We start from the raw sequence: 26,410 nt of genomic DNA, 5'->3' as shown, positions 1-26,410 counted from the left end.
CTTTGAGAAGGATCGATTGCGCTGTTGCAAAATCCTGTGTATCAAGAGACTATCTCGGAAGTTGAAAAATTAACTGAGTTCCCGGGGAACTGTGTGACTGTAAAGAAGATAAGAGAAACTTCAAAAAATGCTTCCCCACCCGAGTGGAAGATCGGCTACTTGATATTGCCTTTCCAGGCATTGATTGCATTAAGTCTACCGTGATATATAAAATAAAAAGAAGAGAAAAAAAATGGAATGCTTTACTGTGCCAAATACTTTCCAACTGAAGACCGGCCGACTAAATAGTGGTTGGCAACAGTGTGGAAAGTTTCGTGTTTAAAGAGAGTTTAATTACATTAATACATCTATAAAAATGATGCATTGTGGGAAGTCATTTACCTGTTCACCTCGACGGTACTGTGAGGCTTTCTATAGAAAAAAATTAGCTAATGTCTCAGATTCCTGGCAAGATAAATTTCAAGTACTTACTGATAGCATCTATTATGATTTTGAGCAGACTGAGCTGGAGAAATAAACATGTCCAACAGAGCTTACTTAGTTGTGAACCAGAAAACTGTAAAACGGTAGACATGCATACAACATTTTTCTGCGAAGAAGAATTTCCTGCTTAAGTATGTTAACAGCTAGAGTATTTGTCTTCGGTGAAAGGTGTTTTCGCATGCACGGTGTATAATATATTATTTTATGTCTAATGGAGGGTGGTCATTTGTGATGGGATGCGGTTGCACTAGTGTAAACATCAGGGCCAGCTGGTTTTTATTGCGCCATAATCTGAGCTGGAACTATAACATTAACCATTACATCCATTGCACAAAGATGGCATGCCCCAAATTATCCCCAGTTACTACGAGTTGTGCAGTTTCACTTTCTCCACATATTTACGATCTTGGCAATGTGACTTACTCTCATGGACATTCATTTTGTTTTCTCTACTCAAACCACCGTCAGGTGGGCTTATGAGTTAAACACTTTTGGCTGATCGTAAAACATACCTCCCAAACCAAAACACGCGAATCCACCTGAAACAATTGGTTTACATATTGCTATTATCATTTTAGGCTATTGTCGCGAGGAGAGAAACATCGCTGATGTTTGCAGTACAATAACTGGCGATTATCAACTGTACACAATGATTAGAGGTGGGTATTACTGCAGAAAATTTGGATGAATGGCTTGTAACAGTTAGAGACATGCTGTACTGTATATAAAACAGAGGTGGTCATTGCCTGTTTGTTGAAGAATATTTCTAAATATAAGACAGAATATTTGTAATGCACTGGTCGGTACTATTTGTTATACAAGGTTTAATTGGTCGATGCCGGGAGATAATTTTACTGCTACAGTTCTCTGTTCTATTTTTTTTACAGTTCCAAGCACACCAGTGCCATGCCCATTCCAGGGTCCCTTCCAATTCACCTATACGAATATGAGCACTGGTAACAAGGTCTGCGAATTCCCAGTGTCGGAAGTGCACGCATGTGCGGATGATTCTAGGTTCAAGTTCCGTTTCCGAAAGTGTCAAGATATGCCATACACCAGCACTGCGGGTAGGTTAACTGTTACAGCAATAGTATAATCATTAACATTGATGGTATAGAGCTACATGAGACACTTTTCCCACTGAAGTAAGAATTCATAAGCTCGTCACGAAGCTTTTTGTTTGGTATTGGTAGTTGAAATTTGATACATTTTATCTTTAGACAGCAATTCTGTGATTCTCAAAATTTCCCCAAATGTGTTATTTCAAATGTGGACAGAAATAGCCCTGTGGAGTCGTTCCCAGTTAATTGTCAGCACATATATTTAGTGTTAGTATACTACTTCAAACGTCTTTTGTTCGACATGACTTTTGGGCGAAGATGCTCTATGAATATATTTCCGTAGAGACGCGCATGCTACGCGGAAATCCAATCGTACATGTAATGTGATCAAAATGTGACTGTTGAAAACGACTTCACGCCCCCCCCCTTCCCCCGCACCAAAAGAAACAAGCCATTTCATCTGGTTTCCTTAAAGTAGCCTAAAGTCGGTCGTACTGCCATGTTACAAGATGCCAAGCCAAAGTCAGACATTCTTTCACCGAAACATTTGCTCTTTGTGTGGAAGTTCCACTACGCCTGGTACTACTTCATTGTACTTGCGGACTGTGCCCTGAATAAGGAATGTACATTATACTGTGTTTCAACCCGTCAAAAACTATTAGACAGACGGGTTTAGGAAAACAAGTGTAAGGGCATACATATGGGCGGTCTTTCTCCTGGGAAGCTGGGCAGCAGATGTTCTGACAAGCCTTCCCATACTACAGTCTGATTACTCTTCCCTGTTCTCCGGAGATGTGCTGTACTTTGCTGTTTCCGCTGTTGTTTATGTCTTTTCCCGGCAAATCTCCAAGCTCCCCGTGATAGATGTGCATCCGAGGGAAAAAGTAGAAACCCTGATCTGGCCATAACACTGTCAGATGTTAAAACAATTAGCTGTGATGCATTGCAACGTCTATATTTCGGAATATTTTAAGACAAGAGGAGTCAGCAGCCTTGATGGATACAAGTAAAAAGGTTTGCTGCCGATGGCCAATAATTCAAAAAGTAATGACTTTCCAAAACATCAATGGGTTTAGCGGTTTTGGTGTTGAGAGTGGGTGTATGTATAGATTTATGTTTATTTTTCTGTTTTCCTTCTTGTTGTTTACAGAATATGACTTCCAGTGTCTGGCCACGTGGTCGGCCAAGAATTATCTGTTCGGAAAGTTCACCAACCCAAACATGTACGATAAGGCACAGATGTACAGATGTTTTGTAAGTAGTCTGATTTGTATTAGTTTCTAGGATAATATAGAATACAAAAAACCTACGGCGTGGAGAGTAAAACTAGACCACCTACGACAATGTGAAAGACAAATGGTTACACTAACTGGTGAAATACAGCCTCTTGTTAGTTTACCACAGTTAGGGTTTTATTCTAACTTTTCACGGAAATGCTCAAAGTACAGCCTTTAGACGCCCCCAAGCGCCATGATTTAAAAGATTTCCTGAATGAAAATATAGATTCTAATTTGTAAGCGTACAAGGCAGAGCTTCGTTTGGTTGGTTGTTTAACAAGGACTATGTTTCAGTCGGAACTGCCTTACTTTTCAAGCCGTTGTCACATCGGATCGTACCTACTATGGATTTTACCGTCTGTAAACACTTTTCCCTGTCCAATGTTTAATTTTTGTCGGGGCACGTATGTTTCCTCTCGTAAAGTGGAGAGCTGTTGTTCATGTCTCTTTTCCCAGGAGACTGAACTAGCAAAAGAATAAGGCCTAATATGACACTACATGTGTCTTCTTCTTTAAAGATTTAAAAGCGTCTCCTACTTGTATGATGTTCATGACGATGCCGGTCGTTTGGTCTTGCATCCATTGCAGCTATGTAAACACAAACTAATCCTCTCTTTGCTAGTTCGCTTTGTACACATAAAGTGTTACCGATAATTGTACACGGGGGAATTAATCCAGCGTTTAAGAAATTTACACAGTTGCAATAAGTGAATCTGTTCGGCTTTATCCTCACGTTCCTTTCCAAACAGTTTGCTTTCCAGAAAGCACTGGATCAAAGCGTCAAAAACAGACATTCGTATACCAGCCGTCGATCGAAATGCAGATTCAGCCTTCAGATTCAACTGGATTCATACCTGAAACACTTATATCTTTATTTGAACATAGGTACAATTTTGTTTGCTTCTTCGTGGCCCCATACGATATCAAAGCATTGGTAGAATAAATGTTGTGCATAAAGATGGCATCAGATCATATGCCATTAGGACCAAGGCAAATTGATTTAGAGATATAAGTGAATGCTTTTATGTCTTGTTTGTCTTTTATTTTGCCTTCAGAGTACTATGTTTTGTCTCTATATATGGCTTAAATCATTGCTTGATTGCGTCTGTACATTGTGTCCACAAATATTCCCGAAAGATCATCTTTCATTACTACAGGCCTGGAGCAAATTGATTTATTCTACTTGTCAGATACCAAAAGGCATGACTGTATGAACGTTAGTAAAATGGCTTGTTACATGACATTTTCTGGTTGTTTTTCAAAACCGGCATAGACCTTTACCAGAAGAGCGTAAGCTCTGCCTGTAGTCTATCATAATAAAGTTAGTCATCGTCATGGCATTTAGCAGCCCATAGGTAAAATTACAAGGACCAGGCCCTTGATCTAGTTAGATTTATAACTTTACCATTTGCATGACAAATGTGCTGGCAGTATGACTTAGTTAAAGGAGAAGAAAATTTAAATATCAATCAAATACGATTGAAAAGAGTATGCATTTCCTCGCAGGTACATGCCATAAAAAATTCTAATGTGTACCTCAAGTTGATAAATTATAAATAAAGTCAGCGCCAAAATCCGCTGTGGGCGACTCTAAGAACTAGCCCTGAAGTTTTCTGTTAGGAGGAGAATTGCCGTCGGAAACCGCCGAAGTGCAGTTCGTACATTTCTGGTAGAACTCTTCTTCCCAGAATGTAGCAATTCAATTTTTTCGTTTGACGATCGGGAAACCCGATTGTTCGACGTAGGTTCCGAGTTTACACGAACAAGCCGGCAGTTTTAAGGACTCTGGCTGAGAGCCAACACACCCCCAGCATAAATTACAGGGTGTTAAAGATGGAGGATGCCAGCTTTGCCGTTTTCAGGCTTCACGTGTATGGCGAGGAAAAATCGCAAAATTATGCAACAGGCACCACCAGATATAAAAAATGTGCTCTTTTCAGCCTATAGTGTCATGTTTTTTAAGTTTTCTTCTTCTTTAAGTCTGTGAACACGACAGAGAAATGTTATGCGTTTCAAGACAACAGAGTTTAATCATTCTGTTAGCTGTAACAACCATCGTCTTGAACAAGTGTTGCCATGCATAGTAGTTGCAACTTATCATGAAACACTACACCCGTCCTGGGGCAGAATCCATAAACCCGCTCCTGACTTAAGTCAAAATTTAATAACTCTTTACGACGCTTAGATCTTGGTGATAGAAGTTGAAATTTTGACACAGTTGTCTTAAGATAACATTGATGAGGTGGACAAAATTTCAATTTCTGAAGTCCAAAAATAAGCTTTAAGATCATATTCCAAATTTTAACTTAAGTCTTTGTGGTGTCGGTGGCTGATGGTGCTGTTTGAAATTGCATGATAGTTTACTGCATGGAATATTCATGCTTGCAGTAAAGTTACCTTTCAGCGTAAAAATGGAACAGAAAAACTTAGGAATGTCGAAATGATAATTTCACTTTGATGTCAGGCAATTTGGAACATTTATTGACTGAGTGAGATACAGGCGTATTCTTGATTGCGATCCCAGCAATAGAAATTTGTGTAATTATTCATGTTATATTTCATAGGGTTTGTTGATTTATCATATGATGACATGGTAAACCATCTGCTGCTCTGCGGTGGATTTATTAGTGTCTGGAGACTGAAGTCCCAAGGATTTAAATTACGCCATGCATGCATGCTGATACCACTTACTTGTCGTTTAACCTCTAAGATAAGATACATCGGTGCAGCTATCCTAGTGCTCCAGATTTGCGGGGAAATAGAAGAAGTAATGCATTACAATCTATCACAGTTGTCATTGCCAATATCTTAACGGATCTTTCTAGGTTTAGTGCTAATTAGAAACGCCACAGTTAAAGGTACAGACGCGGTAACATCGAGTTTGATACCCGCTTACACAAACTACGTCTGAAGAAAGGACGTCTGATTGATGGGGAGAACATAGATGTACCGTAAAGCCACTAGAACAATTGCTCTGACCATTGATGCATGTGAATGCCAAATCTGTTCTGATTACTGCCTAAATTAGGCGATGTACCTTCCCGACGTCGGAATGAGATATAATTGATCACAAGGAATCGTTCCATGTGTTCTGGTCTTCCTATTATACCAGTGACTTTAAACACATTGTTGTCACTTTAGGTAATCGTTGCTCTGAAGGTTGTTGGTATTTAATGTATATTTTTTTCGAACCAAAAAGCTGAGTTTTCGATGACGTTTTTTTTTTCTCTATCCGCGATTGGAGAAGATTTACTGTCTCTAGGGACGACATCTATGAATTCACGGCCATTTTGTTGCCAAGGGCGCACGAGATGGGAGAGGTTAATAATGAAAAACCGTAGTTACAAAATGGAGGGACGCCTGTATGCGGGCAGAGTGCAGAGGTATGTCTGTTGAAGTGATATTGATTGTTTTTAGTAGCGCTGGGATTAAGACGTATGATACCGTATGAGAATCTGAGCGGAAATTGGTCTCTTGGTTGGCGCCATTTGTTTTTAATTTTTTGTTCAACTCAATAATAGACCATTGAGAAATGGCGTTTTATTTATTCAAGACTTCAACAGTTGCACTGCGCTTATAACTTTCCTTTGCAAGAGCCTGTCTTTCGTGAGCCCAGTATACATGAACATAGATGCTGCTTTATTTCAGGTCATAGACTCCCGGAAGGAGACATCCAGCACGACATTATTTCGGATGGATGGGTCTCATACCGCATTATATTGTGCTTTCTGATCACTGCAATTATTGCCTTTTCCCCGGTTAGCGTATCATTTTTGAATTGATTCATGGTACATATCTCCTTGTCGTTAGACGGCTTACCCAAGCCTGCCTCCAATCGTCTTTGATCCAATCTTTACTTTGGCGACGATACTGTGTTTTCTCGGATCATCAAAGGAAAGCGGATTAATTATTACTGCCATTATTTATCTGCAGTTATTTTAGAAGCTTATTATGTGCCAAACCATTTTCGTGAAAGGCCGGACAGGAAAGGGAGGAATAATTTAAAGCAGGAAGCGAAACGTTATCAGCGACAGGTCCGGATATGATAGCAGATTAGCTCCCACCTGTGTTCTTTCACGTGACTCCTGTCTCACGGCACTCATATAGATCACTCCCTTACATCGAGCTATATCGGGATATTACGTAAAGCAGTGAGTCAGTAGCTTGTAATGTCTTCCTGACATCTCCCAGATTGTACAGCATCATTGTGTATGGCATATTGAAAAACCCTTTAGGATTTTCTTTTACTTTGACCGTTGGGTTATATATTAGATGAGCATGGTATGTTTTTATTATTAATGATATTGGTTAGTGATAAATTAGTGATTTGTAAGACGTTTTAAAATATTTCTATCTTGATGAGGTCACCCAGTATGGCCGCCAAGTCGTGTGTCACAGAAGAATTTTTCTGACCCTAATCTGGTTTAGATACTCGAAGGAATAAAGTTTTGTGAGTGGCGGTGATGTAGACATACGCAACTTTTTATTCTTTTTTCACTTATTGTGTTTTATGCTAGACACAAAATATTCCAATTATATTTTGTAAAGACCGCTTAAGAACGGTTGCCATCTAACTATACGAAAGAATGAATCTCTATGTGAAGTCACGCTCCTAGGGGGCGTGTTATTTGCTACTGTTTAAGCATTTACATGAACAGTCGAAATAAAACCCTAACTGAGGTAAAAAAAACAAGAGGCCGTATTTCGCGGGTTATGCGTGACCATTTGCCAGCTACCACATTGTCGTCGCTGCTCTTGTTTTCTCTCTACGCTGTACGTCTTAATTATATCATGCCCTTTGATTTCCCCCACAACCCTTCATTCAATCAACTCCCTACTTGCTGGGTGTATTACTGAAGACCCCAGGAAGTGCAGTGTCGAGTATTTCAAATCACTCATTGATGACGTCACAAACGGGCTGCTGTGCTTGTCTGTGTTAAGAGTGTGTATGCATCGGTTATGGCATATACAGTGTATTAGATCAATGTATTTAGTTGAAACTGAAACCGCCATGAAACGGGGGCCTCCGTGGCTCAGTTGGTTAGCGCGCTGGCGCAGCGTAATCACCCGGGGAGTCTCTCCCCAATGCGGTCGCTGTGAGTTCAAGTCCAGCTCATGCTGACTTCCTCACCGGCCCCGCGTGGGAAGGTCTGTCAGCAGCCTGCGGACCGTAATACTGGCCGCCGTCGTATAAACTGCCATGAAACAAACTAACTAAAAATCATACTGGTGTCAGGGGATGGATTCTAGGTGGCAATGAGTTTGAACCCTTACTCCAAACACCCCCACCCCCCGTCTGCAAACGCCTGTGAAGATTTGACTTGCTGGTCTGATGAAAAAGTCACTTATTTTGTCAATCAGTCAGTTAATCAGTCAATCACTCAATCTCAGTATCAAATTTCCTAAGTGATTTATCGTCTAGTTATTTCTTCGTCACAGATCCACAACTTCCAAGTGTCACCAGCCGAGATGGCCATGTCCCCTGATGCTTCCTGTCGAGGTGTGACCAGCTCAGTAGGCGGAGCACTCAACATGAAGTTTACCCAAGGTAAGAGGTGTCAGTCTTTCTCCATCCATTGTACAATTCGATGTATCATGTATTCAAAAATCCATAAGAAATAGGAGTGTTTGCTAAACAAATATGGATGGAACTGGATGAAACTGGATGAAACTTATATATGTAGCGCTATCCTCTTCTGTCCTCTTCTGTAGGAAATCCTGTGTTCCCCAACTCTAGCCATGAACTATGCTATTTACGATGTGCTTTAGGTTAGAAATAAAAACCCACAGAAAGCGCTTTCCTGACAAAACACATTTCGCCCGAGATTGCTTCTTTCCGGGACGTTTTTTTTCTCCTTCTGTACCCTTTCTCTACCAGGCATAATTACGCTTGCACTAAGAAAAGCTTTCTGGGATTTTACGAAAAAGTTTGTAACATTTGTTATTTGCCTTCCGGCATGTGGATTCCGCTATTGCTCTACGTAGGAGTGTGTGTAGGCTACAGCGTCAGAAAAATTGTAGCACAGGGCAGGTGGAAATGTTGTGTGTATGAACAGTATGTAAATTATGGCGCTGAAGACAAATAGAGCCTAGATAGGGTGTAAAGAGAACTTAGCGTGGGGTAACAAATGCCAAGTGGAAAGCTTATGTGAGCAGGATGTACCGGGTGTAAATATTATGTGAACACAACGTAAACTGTAGCATTGTAGACAATGACAGCCAGGCTAGAACGTAGCGCATGTCATGTGTAAATGTTATGTAGACAGTGATAGCTAAGTTAGGACGTAGCACATGTCAGGTGTAAATGTTATGTGAACAGTACGTAAACTGTAGGCTTGTAGACAACGACAACCAGGTTAGAGCGTCACCAAATGTCAGCTAATTGTAGCACATGTTGAGTAGAAAGGTCGTATGAGTGGTATGTAAAGTGTATAGTTGTAGACAACGAGTGTCACCAGAACTTAACTGATTATACAACGTGCCAGGTGAAAGGTTGTTGGAGCGGTAGTTTTAGTGTTGCAGATAATGACAGCCAGACTTAAGGCCTCGCAGTTGGAAAACCGACTATAATATAGACATGAAAACTGATTGTCTTGTATAAGTAGTATGCAAATTATCTTGTAGATAAAGAGAAATGGCCGACTCCAATGTGTGACTTTCCGGATTTCTTCACCGCGGAGAGAAGATGGCGGGATCTCTCCGGCAGATTTATCATCCACGTGGACGCCAATGGCCAGAGGTTCAAGCTGATGAGCAACCACGTGAGCCAGGATGTCGTCCGCTATACAGAGGAATCGGTGGAGGCCAAGTACTCGATCAAATGTATTGACAAGATAGATGAAGGGGTGTCACTGTCACAGTTCGAGTATCGCACTTTTACTACAAATGACTCATGGTGAGTTAGGTTTCTACTTGATCTTCTCCACAGGGATCACCAGCTTCAGATATTGAAATCACCTCGGATGGAATTCCCTTGAGGTGGAAGTTTTGGGGAGGCAGCTTTTGACATAAGCCGGTTTCAGTCTGTTTTGTTTTCGGCACGTTTTAGTTTCAGCTCATTTTAGTTTATTTTTACAAATTATTTAACTAGAAATTTGAGTGGTTTAACGTCGTACGTAATTTTTCCGTCACACGACGACGAAGGAATCCTTAGAAAGCATGTAATGTGCCTCCTTGTTGCAGGACGGATTTCCACCGCTCTTTTATCTAGTGCTGCTTCACTGACACGCCTTACCGAAAGCAAGTAATACTGAGCCATTATACTCATACGGGTAAAGCCCTTTCATGCTGTTACATGAAGTTACAACTTTTACCTCTTTTAGGGTGTTCAGTGTGACTCGACCCAGGATCTACCGCTTCCGAAGCGGACACTCTACCAACTGTGCTATCGGGGCCGGTGCTAAAAATTTGATTCTGGTACCACTATAACACAGTATCAAGTGCTAAATGTTTCATTTGGGGTTTGACGTATTTCTTTCTGGGAAGCAATTTTGGCTTGAATTTGGACGAACTTGAAAAGCATAAAACATACTCTTACTTTGAGTAATTCCAGATTGTTATGCATTTCACCTCGATTAAAACTATCTTTGCCTTCCTTCTGTTTTCTTTGACGAAATGAAGAAAAACAGGCTATTATTCCTCTCAACAAAAAGAGAAAAAAAAGAAAGATAGGAAAAGACCTCTTCTTTTTCTGAATTCATCTTTCCTCAATGGTATTGAACGACGTTTATGGCTGAATTTCTCGCTCGTCTGCAATGAAATGTAATTAGTTTTAATTTGCTGAGTGATGATAAAATGTCAGCCTTCAAACAGGAAAATTAGTAAGAACCCAAAATATTATATGTACCAGGACATACAGGCAGAAAAAGTCTGGCTTCTAATGCCAATTCCACAAAGCCTTAGCGCAAAATTTGAAATATGGTTTTAGAGCTTATTGTTGAGCCTTGTAAATTAACATTTTGACTACCTCGTCAATGTTATCTTAACACAAATGCGGCAAAATTTCAATGTTACCGGAAATTAAACATTATCACAGCGCTTTAAATTTTGACGTAAGTCAGAAATGTCATTGTGGGATCGACCCCCAGGCCTCTAGAAGGGTATTCTCACTTTCAGACCTACACCAGTGGGCATTGTGACTTGATATTTGTTATTTGACGATCTGGCTTTGAGTTTCCTGGAACAGAAATCTGGGGCGAAAATACTGGTTGACTTTTCAAGCATGTCAGCTGACGCTGACCTGCCCTAAAGAGTAGTAAAAGACGATAAACATGTTTATGACAAGGAGTATTCCTCAGCTGGCATGCGGATTCCAGGGTTAAAGTTTTCTTCGCTTAGATATTTATCGGCTTCAAAACTGTACATCAAAGAATTTACTTCGATGAAAGAATATAATGTAGATTCTGTAGGTAGAATTACTCCGTTACTGAAACATGTCAGGCAATCCGCTGAAATAATTGGAAATAACTTTAGGAGCTTTTGGTTGCTTGCTTCAAATAAAGCTCATAGCTTGAGAACGCGACGGGGAGGTTGAGAGTGCAGATGGTAAACTGGAAACCTTGTCAAAAATTCCTCAGCGCATAGCTGGAGGTTGCAATGAGGAAGGTTGAGAGTGCAGTGGGTAAGCTGGAGACCGTGTCGGCAATTCCTCAGCACGGAGCTTCAGAATGCAGTGAGAGTGCTGGAGAGTGCAGTGAGTAAGCTGGAAGCCTTGCTGGTCATTCCTCAGCAACGTATAGCGCCGAGCCTAACAAATGTCAGCAATACTTTCAGCAAGGAACGGCCTAGAGGCCTTATTACTGGCGTCAACTTCATGTACAAGGCGCAGGGGACTGCCCCAGGTAGAGATAAGCAAATCTGGCTTAAGTAGGGGAAAAATCACATTGAACGGATTGCAACATTTATTACCTTGTACGGAGACGCTCATCAAAGAAGCCCCTGCGCTCGTGAGATTGTAGCCCCCGAACAATGTCAACATCCGGGCCTCTGTGACTTTGGTCTGTCACGATGGATAGAGAAGTCAGTAGGCTGATGTATGATCTTGTTCGTCCATAAACATGTCGTGTAGGATGACAACAGAATGGATGTGGTCTCACAGCCAAGTTATCGACGACCAGTAATCCCCTTTTCCCTAAATCAGAATTTTTATGTCTTTTCGGATTTCCGTGCCTGCAATTCGATCGACTTATTTCCAAGTTTGAGCTGATAGCGCGCGTTGACTTAATGAGAATGAATGCCTCTCTCTGGTAGATAGCGGTAATACCTAGGTTGTTACTTAAGTAATAACTGGTTTCTCCGAGCCTCCTGACATTTGGGAACAATTTGTCACCTTGCCAGTTATAGCTCTGTTTTTTTTTTTGTAAAATCCTAGCGATATATAAGCCTAGCTGGTTCACTGTGTAATGGTTTCGCTGGCAACAAGGTCTTGTTACGGTTCCCAGCGGCGAGAATGATGGCCGCAAACCCAACTTTTTAAAAATACAACTATTGTCTAATTGCTCGGTGCTCCTTGCTATTAGCGCTAGCTTTGACGCTTCAAAATGGATATATTCTCCACGGTTGCTGCGAAACTGTCATATAACGACATTAGAATGAACTTGTTTTCGTGGAAAACAAAGTGCTCTCTGAAAGCCCGCTGCACTCTGTGTTTTGTGTTTTAAGTGTTACTTGGTCATAAGCGTTCCGTGGTGCAGAATCGAAATTGGCACCTAAAACGCTTTTGTATGATGTGACGGCATAACCCGTTTTGAAAGGGCGTTATATGTCTTGTAAAAAAAGGGGAGAGAAAATTTGAAAGGTTGATAAGAAATGACAGAGTAGTCTGGTTGTGTAAAGCTTACCTGACATGGCAGAATGAAGGAAAATGGTTGAAAATTTGGGGGAAAAGTGAAAACTTTGCATGGTTGAGATGAAGTCAGTAAGTGACAAACTGGCTTAATACGATGACTGGATGAGACAGAGCCGTTCACTTTATACCCGAAGTTGATCAGTCTGAAAGGCTCTGATGACACGTAAAGGTGGCCATTTCGGACATGTGTGAACGGCTAATATTGATCATGATGAAAGATCAAAAGTCTGAAAGATTTGTATAATGCTAAATGTTAGGTGTTCGACAGATAGTAGATATGTTCTGATTAAATAGGATTTAACAAAAACGAAAATATTATTCACTGTAATTGGATAACTACAATGGGAATGTAATTTGTATATTTCAGCATTTCCCAGTACCAGTGTCTGAAGATATACAAGCGATCGCCTAAAGTAATTGAGTTGTATATTGGTAAGTTACTTGGTATTTATTAGTGGATAAATCTAACACCATCTTATTAATTTTTCTTAGGATATTTTGCAAAAACTAAGCTTTACAGCATTAGAGCCTCATCTCTTTTCAATGTTTTGGGACATGTGTGACCGAGGTGGTTAGCGTGCCGTAGCAGAGCCATGACCCAGGAGCCTCTCACCAATGCGGTTGCTATGAGTTCATCTTACGCTGGCTTCCTCTCTCGCCGTATTTGGAAAGGTCTGTCAACAACCTACAGATAGTCGTGGGTTTCCTCAAGGCTCGGTACAGTTTCCTCCATAATGTTGTAGTACACGTGTAATATTCTTGAGTACCTCATGAAACACCAATCAAGTAATGTTTCGAAAGATTCCTAGATAAATTTATACGAATAATGTAAAATATCGTATCACAAATCACTTTCTTAATTTCAGGATCCAAACTGCGGAATGAAAGAGCTGCCTGTGAACAGCATAATTTTGCTAATTCAACCCGATACGTCTTCATTCGTAAGTATTCATTTAACCTGCATTTAAAAAGCTATCCTGTTAATTTGTGATTACTATGTTTTGTGAGTGATAGATTATGTTATTGATACAAACTATAGATTGAAACTATTGTGTTGTATAGACAGACGTATTGTCTTATTCCAGTAGAATACATTAGTTGGCCTGTCGGGATATTGCGTTGTCCAAAACATTATATTATGTTGCAGTAGCATAGTCTGTTCTAGCATCACCAAGTAAACATAGCATTATCTTGCAGTAGCATAGTCTATTCTAGCATCACCCAGTAAACATAGCATTATCTTGCAGTAGCATAGTCTATTCTAGCATCACCCAGCAAACATAGCATTATCTTGCAGTAGGATAGTCTATTCTAGCATCACCCAGTAAACATAGTATTATCTTGGAGTAGCATAGCCTATTCTAGCATCACCCAGTAAACAAATTATCTTGCAATAGTCTGTTCTAACATCACCCAGTAAACAAATTATTATCTTGCAATAGCATAGTCTATTCTAGCATCACCCCGTAAACATAGTATTATGTTGCAATAGCATAGTCTATTCTAGCATCACCCCGTAAACATAGCATTATCTTGCAGTAGCATAGTCTTTTCTAGCATCACCCAGCAAACATATCATTATGTTGCAGTAGCATAGTCTATTCTAGCATCACCAAGTAAACAAATTATTATCTTGCAGTAGCATAGTCTATTCTAGCATCACCCAGTAAACATAGCATTATCTTGCAGTAGCATAGTCTATTCTAGCATCACCCTGTAAACATAGTATTATCTTGCAGTGGCATAGTCTTTTCTAGCATCACCCAGCAAACATATCATTATGTTGCAGTAGCATAGTCTATTCTAGCATCACCAAGTAAACATAGCATTATCTTGCAATAGCATAGTCTATTCTAGCATCACCCAGTAAACACAGCATTGTCTTGCAGTAGCATAGTCTATTCTAGCATCACCAAGTAAACATAGCATTATCTTGCAGTAGCATAGTCTATTCTAGCATCACCAAGTAAACATAGCATTATCTTGCAATAGCATAGCCTATTCTAGCATCACCAAGTAAACATAGCATTATCTTGCAGTAGCATAGTCTGCTCTAACATCACCCAGTAAACATAGTATTATGTTGCAGTAGGATAGTCTGTTCTAACATCACCCAGTAAACAAATTATTATCTTGCAATAGCATAGTCTATTCTAGCATCACCCCGTAAACATAGTATTATGTTGCAGTGGCATAGTCTGTTCTAGCATCACCCAGTAAACATAGCATTATGTTGCAGTAGCATAGTCTGTTCTAACATCACCCAGTAAACAAATTATTATCTTGCAATAGCATAGTCTATTCTAGCATCACCCCGTAAACATAGTATTATGTTGCAGTGGCATAGTCTATTCTAGCATCACCCCGTAAACATAGTATTATGTTGCAGTGGCATAGTCTGTTCTAGCATCACCCAGTAAACAAATTATTATCTTGCAATAGCATAGTCTATTCTAGCATCACCCCGTAAACATAGTATTATGTTGCAATAGCATAGTCTATTCTAGCATCACCAAGTAAACATAACATTATGTTGCAGTAGCATAGTCTGTTCTAACATCACCCAGTAAACATAACATTATGCTAAATTTAACAGATTTGATTTTAAAGTGAGTTTTGATCTTGTTTTACAGTACTCATGTCACTGTGTTTTAGTCACATTTATATTTTGCACTCAGTGCATTCAATGTTGCCAGTATGAATATGTAAACACCGTCAGTTTGGTAGATAAGAAAGTGACAGAGCTTGATCACTTGTATACAAGTTTTCCAGAAATAAGGTGGAGTTTGGAACACTAGAGCCAGGTGGGGTGAATATGGTAAATCAATTGGTGATTATTTGATGCATATACTTTTGTATAAGTCCGAAACTGCTTGAGGAGACTTTCTAGGATGTTGTAAATTTTGCGCTCTTCCTACAGAGACTGACAGACATAAAGCCTACATATTCTGACGCACATATAAGCTCTCCTGTAGATCTGCCCGTATAACACAATACAGTGATACAAAAATCGCAGGACCCGCACCATCCGGTAATCCATACATTTACCTCATGCATTATAGATATAATCAACACAATTTCCTACGGTGGTTCTCTGTCATGACTGCAAGTGGTAATTTACTAAAAATGCTAATTGTGGAGTATAGCATGTTTCATTTAATTTGGCAAAGATACTACCAATTCTCCGCAAGACGTGATTGGAGTGAAGCTTATGTCAGAAGCTTAATAAGCATTTTGCCGGATGTGGTTGGCACGACCGGTAGGCTAATTACTAGTTCTTGGACTTCCGTGGACAAAGCTGATCTGGAGAGCAATTGATTGACCTTTGCTAGCGAAGCTTATAATGCACTCTGGGTGCACAACTGTTGAGCCAAAAGCGACTGATTGGGCTGGAGGTTATGCGATTTGATTTGCGATTTCTTCATGATTCCCACAGGATGTATGTCCAGAGACTAGAAGATAATGAAAGGTGTAGCGACTCTCATTTCCCATTCCTGTCCAGGTAATACCTATCCTCTAATTCGATAGAGGACTTGTTACCAGAACGATGGGCTATTCGTCAGAGGCTGGTAGTGTGATAACGTTACCGGTGCGACGACAGCAAATTAAGATTAAGTGTCGCTTCTTGACGATCTGCAGGCTAGGGGAGGATAGCATTTTGCTTTGCAAATATGTGGGCCTGTGTGACTCTGTTGATTATCAGGTTAGTCTGAAAGTGACCAGTGGACAGGAGCAATACTGTCGTTTATGGAGCAGATTCTGTCGACAAAAGGCGCATAATAGCAATTTGAAATAGCCCGCACCTGCCCACCCCGTAACTTTATCGCATTAGTAAGCCAGCGCCTTAAGTATACCTCCCCACAGGCAGACTTTGCCAATAAAACTGCAGATGTTCCCCATATGAATTTAGAAGCAGTATGGAAGCAGTATGAGAACGGTGCCAGTACACCAGCTGGTGATTCTAGCAACCCCAAAACTCTTCTGATGTCGATATGATTTTTGACAAGAGCTGTTAAAAAGTAGATGCAGCGCTGAGATTGACTGCTCAGGCTTCTGATAGATAATCTCGTCACTCATTCAAGGGGTGTCAATTAGATTAATTTCTTGTCGTGAGCATCGCCAGAGTTTAAGTAGAGTGTATAGACAGGACAGGTGAATTGGCGTACGCTCGGCACAGATAGAGTTACGGCGATAACATCTTAGAGAAACTAGTTTTTCTGGCTCCTTCCGTCTGGCAGGCGTGCGTATATATGCTTACTACAAAAGACAAGGCGGATGCGTGAGAAATTTGAGGATTTGTTATGGAACAGCTAATGTTACAGACTCAAGCAATCTTACACCGTGTCAGAAGTCCTGTTTGTACAGATGCAAGAACATTTTTGAAACTCTTCAGACAATCCAAAACACGGCATGAGATTTCCCCATCAGAAGGGAGCTCAATGTTTACTTTACCATTTTTATCGCCTAGCTAACATCGCGGCAGTATGTTTCCGCTTAAAGGCCCCACAGAGCCATGCCGGAGAAACACATTCCGACCGTCAGTCGAGTGGAATACCCCGTATAGGCGCATCAAATCATCTTATATGACTATTTTTCAAGAGGCTATCATTGGCTACCGCACCAAGAGCCCACTCAGGAACGATTCAAGCTGTTAATAATACAAGTGTTGACTTCAAGACTTGTTGAGATACCTTGAAGATCTGGCTGTATCGTCAGTGAACTGGGATGTGTTCTCGATGACCCTGTTGAGAGATGTAATACTGGGTCAACTCCGATTCTACCACAGGCAGAGGAAGCTTTTCAAAGCTGTCCTTCACTTATGCAGCATACCTGAAATTATTAATATCAGTCGAGTTTACATTTTTTTCTTAAATAATAATAATAATTCCTGATTGGATTTACATATAATTCTGGTCAACTGCGAAGATGAAATATGTTGAAGTTTGTGTGAATTTTTAGTGGCAGTTTCCGTGCCTAATAGCGACGTCATGAAATGTCTAAGACGGAGGTTACAAATAAGGTTACAAATTCATTCCTCTGTGATTTATGAATTGAATTTCAGTTTAATGAATATATATCATGTAAACATACACGTACACAATCCTACATCCTTTAAACCATGACCCAACTGGTTAAAAACAGTATTTATATTTTGGGGGTCAAAGGGTCAAGGATACCTTATTTTGTCTCGTGCTATTCATATTGAATAGTTTATTTTTGTTGGCCGATGTTCCAGATAATATAAGGAGAAAATTCTACCGCAGGATTGAATGACCGCTATCTGGCACACTTATCCTTTACCCATTACTGTCAAGGACATCCTGCAACTGGGAACAATGAGCTCTACATTTAGTATGCAAATCCTTTCAAAAGGAAATCCAGATATGCATTCGGTATGTTCTGCGATACAAAGTCGTGACAGACCTTTATTCGTTTAACGGTATTTTCCACTTCGAGTTAGCTTAATTTCAAATCTGTCACTGGACCGAACAAAGGCTGGCCAGCCTATCATTGATAACTGACAATTTGACGGAAGGAGAGCACGTGTCATATTTGTTCATAGCGAAACACGCCATTGATACGACCACACTTACGACCTTTTATCATTGCTTTTATCTTTCTTGAATACTGGATATGAAAATGAAATGAATTGGGGCAACAATGGATTGATTCTGCCTTCGGCATAGCGACATTTAATTTCCGAAAGTGTTGACATGATGTATGTATATGTGTGAATTCTGTGTATATAGGCAGACGGTTAGAGCCCTTCTTAAAGCAGAAGATGGACTTGGTAGAGCCGACAAAGCTCTCTTATTGGTGGCGAAATCAATATTAAAATGTGGAAATATTAGTGCTGAAGAGAAAACCTCTAGGTGTATTGATTCATCCTCCATGAACATGAGTAATTCCTTCCAAATACCACCTCAACACGTGTAGAGCGAGACGAGGGGATCTAATCTGGCCAATCAACCCTGCTGGAGCGAAACGAATCGACTTTTACAAAATGGCCGTCAATTACATCATAGTGATATTCCCGAGTAGATATCTCGTAAAACCGCCATTATGTCGGAGTAAGGAGCATGGAGGCCTCTCTTTAAAGGCTATTTTGAAACAGAATAAAATCTTCAATATTTTAACCAATCCATGTATTTATTATGAACTCTTCGGACATTAAAATATATGGTCGCTTTTATCACGTATAGTTTTGAATTTATTAAAATGTGTTTTTTTTTATCAATTTTTAGAAATATCATACGCATGCTTTTGTAGTTCAGCTGTAATAGTTGTGTGCATTGACTTGGTTTTGGGCAAAAACCTCACCTATAGGTTTTTTTTTCTATTGAATTGGTAATTTGATAGATTGACTAATTTCTATCATTGGTAATACATTACAAATCATCTCCTATATACAGTACCATATCTGGTTTGACGCAAGCACTGGTGAACGATTAAAATCACATGACATATTCCCTGATGACACTTGTATCAGTGTCAGTGTTGTGCGAGACATGTTTTATAACCAATATACCACACTGTCCCAGTGGTCGAATATTAAATCATTCTCTGACTTCAGGGCTGTAATAGGTAGTATAGCACGTGTATATACATACATACATACATACATATATATACGCGCACTGTTAGGGCTGTATGTTGATTCAGCCGTGGCTGTTGATCTACCCTTTACACTGGAGGCAGCCTGCTGTTTTTGCTTTGTGCCAGATTTTAACGATCTGTTCATTTCGCTATGGAAAAGGCCGGATCCCGATCGAGATTTGCATAATCCCCGAAGGTTCCTGCGCTCTAGCAATTATCCCTCTAAGTGGGATAATCAAAACGTTGGCCTTATGGCCTGGAAAGGTGTGCGAAATGATAGACATCATCAGCAATTTGTGGCCGGCTGCCGTACCACAGGCTCACACTATACAGATTGATGGCTATCGCTCATGCTGCTAGAGATTACCACGCAACTCAGATTGACCCAACTTGTATCAATCAGGAGCGGCGACCTTCGGGCCCGACCGTAAGCTTTCGCTTATATGTGTACTGTACATTCACCTCTATACTTCACTCGTGCCCCTATTGAGTGGGGACGGGAGAGCAAGGCTCAGGAGACAGGTGCATAGAATAGTACATATCTATGACATGTACTGGTGTCCGTTACCGTGTTGGCCCTGTCTATGTCAACACCCGACCAGCCCAGAAAACCCCATCAATTTATGTTCAATCTCCCTCCGACAATGGGCATTGATTTTTTTATTCCAAAGGTCACAGGAACAGACTCCTGCAACGCGGACGTTTTGCTGAATTATTCAATGAGTAAGTTCTGACCCAGATGCCGATATAGGATCTAGACCTGGCTATAAGCTGTGGGACCTTAAAGGCCTGCCTAGTCGATAACTCGCAATTCCCTATATCCTGTTTCGTTGGACAGTTTTTATATTAAGCAGTTCAGCGCTAAAATTCTAAACATGCACTTAACGGTATGGTATAAGGGTCAGTGCAGCATGGAGATGTATTGAGAATGTGTGGATGTAAGGTTTTCTACGTCGACAGGTCTATCAGTGGTTAAAATAACTACTAATCCATGAAACTACAAGCGTAATTAGACGAGATGGTTGGCTGCATTAAGTTGTCAAGACCAAGAACAGCATACAAAGGTTAATGGAGACTGCCAACATCCGGGCCTCTATACAGCACGTGAAATGGAAGTTTCTAAGGTGGAGATTAGTTTTGCACGATTCCTCGATAAACAATGTCAGTGTGTAATAGGCAGCAAGCATTAATCTCTCTTCTTCCATCTTCCTTTCCTCAGCTGCCGACAGTGCTGCGACGCCCTGCCCTCTAGCAGGTAGCTATAAATTTAAGGACAAATCGACGGGATGCAGCGGAAATTTTAAAGTGGGATGCGGATTCAAAGCGGAAGAAATACAAATCGAGACGGCATGTCCTAACAACGAACAGAATGGTGAGAAAATACACCGGAAACATTACCGGCCTTTGCAACCTTACAAATTTCAGATCTTTCCAAGCGCAATAAAAAATTGTCCACTGGTCTTTGTTTTGACGAATGTCGCTGTCATTCAAACCTTTGACAAAGAAACCAAACCGTTACATTCCTGAATAGGCCTACTTTAAAAAGTTCATGGTTATTTTTTACTGTCGGATCGACTGAGTTCTGTACTGAACATGAGTATAACGTATGTAGGAGGGGAAATAGCTCTCTTTTTCCACCTCTCAAGTGTTCTCGATTGGAACATGGAGGTAACATGCATTTAGCGTTAAGCTAACTGAATAATCCTATTGTTCCCAATATCTCTACAGTAGAAATTCTCCAGTGCCTGCACACGTGGACTGAGGACCACAATATCCACGTGATCGTGGAGAAGCCAGGCGATCCGGCGATGACAGGAACCTGTGTGGTAAGTAGAACAAACACAACACCTAAACAAACTACTCACTTAAGGCAAAGATTGTCTTTCACATTCGTTTTCTGTGATTATAGGAGTCCTAATCTTCTAATTTGATTTGTTCTATATATAATTAGCACTTATAGACATTTAACCAAGCAGGGATGGATGTCAATTGTGACGACATGGCGTCATAATGTCAACCCCTACACAATAATTTTTATCAGCTCTGTCTTCTCTTTGAAACAAGGAATCTGAAAAAAAAAATATGTGCGCTTATTATAGCCGAGTATCAAGCTGTATATCAACTTATAACAATAACAACTTTCAAATTTCCTCTCTGGAACTCTCATGTATTTAGCTAGCCTTTCCAGATCGCCCACTCCCACACTCTCATCCATACGTACATCCCAAACAAACAACAATGAGTAGGAAGCCGCCTGTGTCACAATATTTTCAGATTTGAAATATTTGCCTTTTTTTCATGTTTCATCAGACATTTGGCGAGGACAGTAAATTCCGGACAGTATCCACAGAGCAAGAGTGTAACTTTATGTTACCCCAGATATTGGGCAAGAGAATCACCTACCAGTTAATGAAACCCCCAGGTATGTACAGTCAAGTCATTTTGATGTCATTTGAAATCTACTGAGTGGCACCTTCGAAATTTGACGAGGTCCCTTCCTCCAACTATTTTACTTAAAGGTAAAAAGTATGTATATATCAGATAAAAGACCATTAAACACAGTCCACAAAAATAGCTGGATTTTTTAAAATAATTATTCTCAACCCAGTAAAATGCATTTGAAATTTTGGGTTATACGGTGGCCTATTCTGACCATTTTGAGACCAATCATGTCGCATCAGCCTTTTGTCACTTAACTTAAATTCTAAGAATGAAAATACTGTTCAATGGTCTTTCATCCGATATATGCGGTACTTCATTTTAGCGTTTTCTTTGGTTTAAACAAGATTTTCTAAATCGTGTTTTGCGATGCTGTGACCATATCAAACTAACAGGAATTCAGGAACGGTCTATGCGAAGAAAAATTGTCACATGTTCAAGATGCCAAAGGTTTACTTGTCTTAACCTAAATGATGGAGGCATCTTTGAAGCAATAGGGGTACCGGCTCAGCTGATTTAAAACTTCATATACCACACCACCCCATCCTCACCGCTATCATCTCCCCTCTCCCCCCGCCCATCTCCATGCTGTGTTTTAGAAAATTGACTCCGAAGCGTGTGCATGCTGAGTATGGCAGGCAGTCCATTTTCATGTTCCCTACCATTAGTGTTAACCAAAGTTAATACGCCCTTATCAAGACGTCCAGTGTACCTGCCGACCCAATCGCGCTGCAGAGCACCTTGTATTGGGTCTGCGATGTACAAACGGTATCCTGAATTAGTCAGCCAAAAGGCTGGGCGGACTACAAATCAGACTTTAAGGTTGTGTTTTTTTTCACTCGGAAAGAAAAGGAGGAGTCGCTCAGCCTAACTACGCCAGACACTGATAAAGGTGTCTGAGATAGTGAGGCGAGCTGTGACGTCATGACCTTCATCCCGGCATCCAATGAAATTCTCCAACATGAGGTGGCTATACATCGAATTTAGCCCTTTCGTTCCATGTCCTATGGAGAACAATTTATTAAACCTGTTATTGATGAAGGCTCTCTTACAAAGGCATATCCAAATCATGGACCCAGTGTAATGAGCCAGCCACTGAATGTTATTCGTAGAGCAAACCTATCAGATATCTACACCTTTTATGTCATCTCTTATCCACATTTCTACAGGCTCAAACGGCTCAGAACCTAAACTTAACATCTTTATATCGATACCAGCACTTTTCCTTAAGAATAAAGACACTGCCAATCAAGTAGGATTACGCTATATGAACTGCCCTCCATTCCTGTTGTTGCCACCACGACTGCATTAATAATAGTACCAAAAGTGTAAGCCCTCTTTAATAGTTTCTCTTTTTCATAGAAATGTCTTTTATTTATAGTATCTTGAGTGCGTGGGAAGTCCACTGTTGAGAAAACCTACTGGGTGTCATTGCAGTTGATATTCAAATTTAAGCAAACTTTATTTTATGTGTGAATACCCCGCGCAGTTATGTAATCTGACATTTTACGTTGATCTATTCAAAAAGTAAATAGAATATTGCCAATTCTTTATTGTTAAAGCCACTGATGGACCTGCAACTGTTCCCTAGCGGAGATGTTTATTGTCTCGTATATAAAAGTCAGCCGTGGAACTGAATGACGAATGCGCGCCAAGCGTGACAGAAAATATCAATTCTTTTTTACTATCTTTTTGCCATTCTTTGCCATCCATTACTTAATGTACTGTAGTCAAAATTATTGTATGAAACACAGCATCGCGTTTTGGTTAGGTATAGAACTTTCCGTTGTAAAGATGCATATACCAGTTTAGCCTGAGAGCTCCTTTTGCGTTAACAAGTGGAGAGTTTTTCTAATTTTGATATTTTGTTAGCTCGCTAACAATATGAATTTAACAGTAATATCACATAAAGGTGATTCTTTTATTCATAAAGTAGACCTAAGCATAAGAATTGTTTTTATGAATCCTGCCGGAAAAGGAACTAATGGGAATATGTCGCAGTTTGCCCACAGTTATGGCATGCCAGATGTGGAAACAAATCGGGGAATTTTTTCACGTTAATATCCCCAAATTCCAACTTTCTATCTGTAGGTTACTACTTTTTGTTAAATATCATTGAATAAAACGATGCACTCGAACTCTGTGCGATCTTTCACCAGAATGCTGGCCGCAGACATACAGTTGAAAAGTGCTTGAGTACGGCGTAAAACGCCAATGAAATACATGTAAGTAAATAAATGTATTGCTTGATTTCTGACTGATTAGTATACTTCTTTATTTATCAGAAACCTGTAAACGAGATCCCCGAACTCTTGAAGGAAGTACTAACGCTGGCGTCATACGGGATATGAATAATGTGCTGGACGGCAGCTCTGCCACTTCATTGGACAGTATTAGTCACGTGATCTGGAGAAAAATCACATTGACTCTAGGCTTTGTAATAGTGCTCTTCACAGACCGGTTGTGCTTGAGATGACGTCACTAATGGAGACCAGAGAATCGAGAAATACTATTATATTAGCTTTAACACAAACCATCTATTAACAGAGAAGATATATTATTGGTGTGACAGTGGGAGAGAAAGACTAAACCTTGCTGGCTGTGAATATATGAGGACTTTGTAAGTGACGATAAAAGAGTTAGTGAACATAAATTTAACACTTTGGGATCCCCTCCCTCTTATGGATAACATTCCTTGTAAATAGTTTAAAAGATGTACAGCTGTCCAAAATCACTAAATTTTATTATGACATGTGAATTGTAACACACATTGAACGTTCGCGGTCGAGTACATATATTCAACAGCACCGATGGATAGAGAATTGTGTATAAAGGAAATGGCATCCGGCTGGATGACGTCTCCTTGACGTCACAGATTATGGTGGTTTGGGCAAAGTGCTGCGCCGATTCCAGAGGCTTTAATGCGCAGCTCCTTCCCTACTAACACCCAGCTTTCATTTCTTACAAAACAAACACTGGAGAATGTCGATGAACTAACTGGGTGTGTACTGTTCAAGAGGTCACTGAAAGCGAGAAATGAACTAGTGTTACAAATCGTCACATCCGGACTGTTCTAACAACCCATGGTCTTCATTGTCCAGTCTAAATGTTTCATTGTTCCTGTTGAAGAATATGTTGATGTGATGACGTCATCGTTCGTATCACATGATCCTCGGATGTTCCGCCATATTGATGTTTACACAGCATAGTTTGTGGCCATAGCAGAGACTTATGGTCACGTGGTTCAGATGATGGTTTTATGTATATAATATACACGTATCACCCCTGTGCGAATGTTATACCAAATTTCGTCCAAAAAGCTGCTGCAGTGCATGTAGTGGTTTGCTATGATGTTTTGAGACACTGTGTGGCACGAGGATTGCTAAACTGGGGGAAAAATCAACGGGCCAAAAAAAGCGGCGCCTCTCCTGTTTGATTTCACTGTCAGAGGAACACTGGTGGGAACGTATCCCTGACTAACACCCGGAACATCAAGCGTTTGCTTTTCCCAGGACTCCGCCTTGTTAGCTTACGGTGTCAACGCACAAACTTTTTCCAGTGATACACGTGTTTTTGTAAAAGTTGAGCCTTTCTCTGTGGCGAGGACAGAAAATGAAATGGTCATCTATATTCCGTATATGACATCGGTGCAGTAAATGTTACTGGGTGGACACACGTGATGGTCATCGATTTGCCTCAAGAGAAGAGTGTTTTTATTTTTATTTTTTTTCTCTCTCTCTTTTTGAAATCATTGCAGATGTCACAGAGTGGATGTCACTCAGTGACGTTAGAGTTTCTCTCAGAGAGTATACAGTATTACCTATCCTGATCTGTTTCTGTATTTGTATAGGGGGAGAGGAAATCTGCCGTGCGCATGCGTATTTACTTCGCTCAAACTTACTTGCCAAACCAGATTTCCCACGGGAACTACAGGTTGGGATCTCGTGCCTTACAGCGGTGGCTTGGAACAGCATAACCGTTCTCACTGAGAACTTCAGTACCCCACTCAATGTTCTTCTTATTCTCTGAGCGACTTATATTATATCCTCGACACGAGTCGCATTTTGCAGAGACAGTGACTGTGACTTGAACTTTATGGAGCAGTGAGTCCGTTATCACCGGTATCTGGCTTAGTTCGTTATCATGCATTTGCCATGACGTCCTGTTTAATTGCCATGACGTCATGTTTTTTGCGCTAAGTCCATTTCAGCCTGTTGCTGTAGTATGAGTACTTGAGACGTTGTTTTGTTCCCTGAAGTTCCCCTTTGCCCAGGACGCCATATATATTATTGTCTTCATGCAGTGCTGTACCAGTTGAATATCAAGGCACAAATTTAAATGATGATTATTATTTTTGTTCATCCATATCATGGGTGCATAGCGTTGGCAAATATTGTGTATATTCGATTTTGTATTCGTGATGGACTCTATATTGTGAATAAAATGGAGATTGGTATTGATAATTTCCAGCTTTATTTTCATTTTTATGACTGAAGTCGAACTGTTTTGATGTTTGAATCGAGCATGCAGATGAAAATGACTATGGGTGAATTTCAGATTAACAGACTCAAATTTGAACACCTGAAGATGGTGATGATAAAAGTGTGAATCTCTAAGTATCGTGCTTTATTCACCGAAAAGTTTAGTTTTTAAAGATTTGGGAACTTATTATATAGGATACAGATTTTAAAACACATTATTCTGGC

The 26,410-nt window shown here is 40.2% G+C and overlaps 1 protein-coding gene across 3 annotated transcripts in view; it reads left to right on the top strand.

The window, feature by feature from the left end:
• Positions 1–26,167, top strand: part of LOC135470328 (uncharacterized) — an 81,022-nt gene extending 54,855 nt beyond the window's left edge. For 2 of the 3 annotated variants that reach the window (XM_064749193.1, XM_064749195.1), the window contains exons 4-14: positions 1,062–1,142; positions 1,371–1,550; positions 2,695–2,798; positions 8,261–8,369; positions 9,446–9,716; positions 13,036–13,100; positions 13,535–13,609; positions 20,485–20,637; positions 20,994–21,091; positions 21,576–21,687; positions 23,990–26,167. In XM_064749193.1, the coding sequence (XP_064605263.1) occupies positions 1,062–1,142; positions 1,371–1,550; positions 2,695–2,798; positions 8,261–8,369; positions 9,446–9,716; positions 13,036–13,100; positions 13,535–13,609; positions 20,485–20,637; positions 20,994–21,091; positions 21,576–21,687; positions 23,990–24,180 (1,439 nt within the window). In that variant the 3' untranslated portion in view covers positions 24,181–26,167. The remainder of the gene's footprint in view (positions 1–1,061; positions 1,143–1,370; positions 1,551–2,694; positions 2,799–8,260; positions 8,370–9,445; positions 9,717–13,035; positions 13,101–13,534; positions 13,610–20,484; positions 20,638–20,993; positions 21,092–21,575; positions 21,688–23,989) is intronic. The other variant, XM_064749194.1, reaches the window with a different exon arrangement.
• Positions 26,168–26,410: the final 243 nt, after the last annotated feature.

This window comes from Liolophura sinensis, chromosome 7 (genome assembly GCF_032854445.1).
Source record: "Liolophura sinensis isolate JHLJ2023 chromosome 7, CUHK_Ljap_v2, whole genome shotgun sequence".
Classification (NCBI taxonomy): Eukaryota; Metazoa; Mollusca; class Polyplacophora; order Chitonida; family Chitonidae; genus Liolophura; species Liolophura sinensis.
Note: the sequence above shows the minus strand (reverse complement) of the source record. Positions and strands in the feature narration are given on the sequence as shown.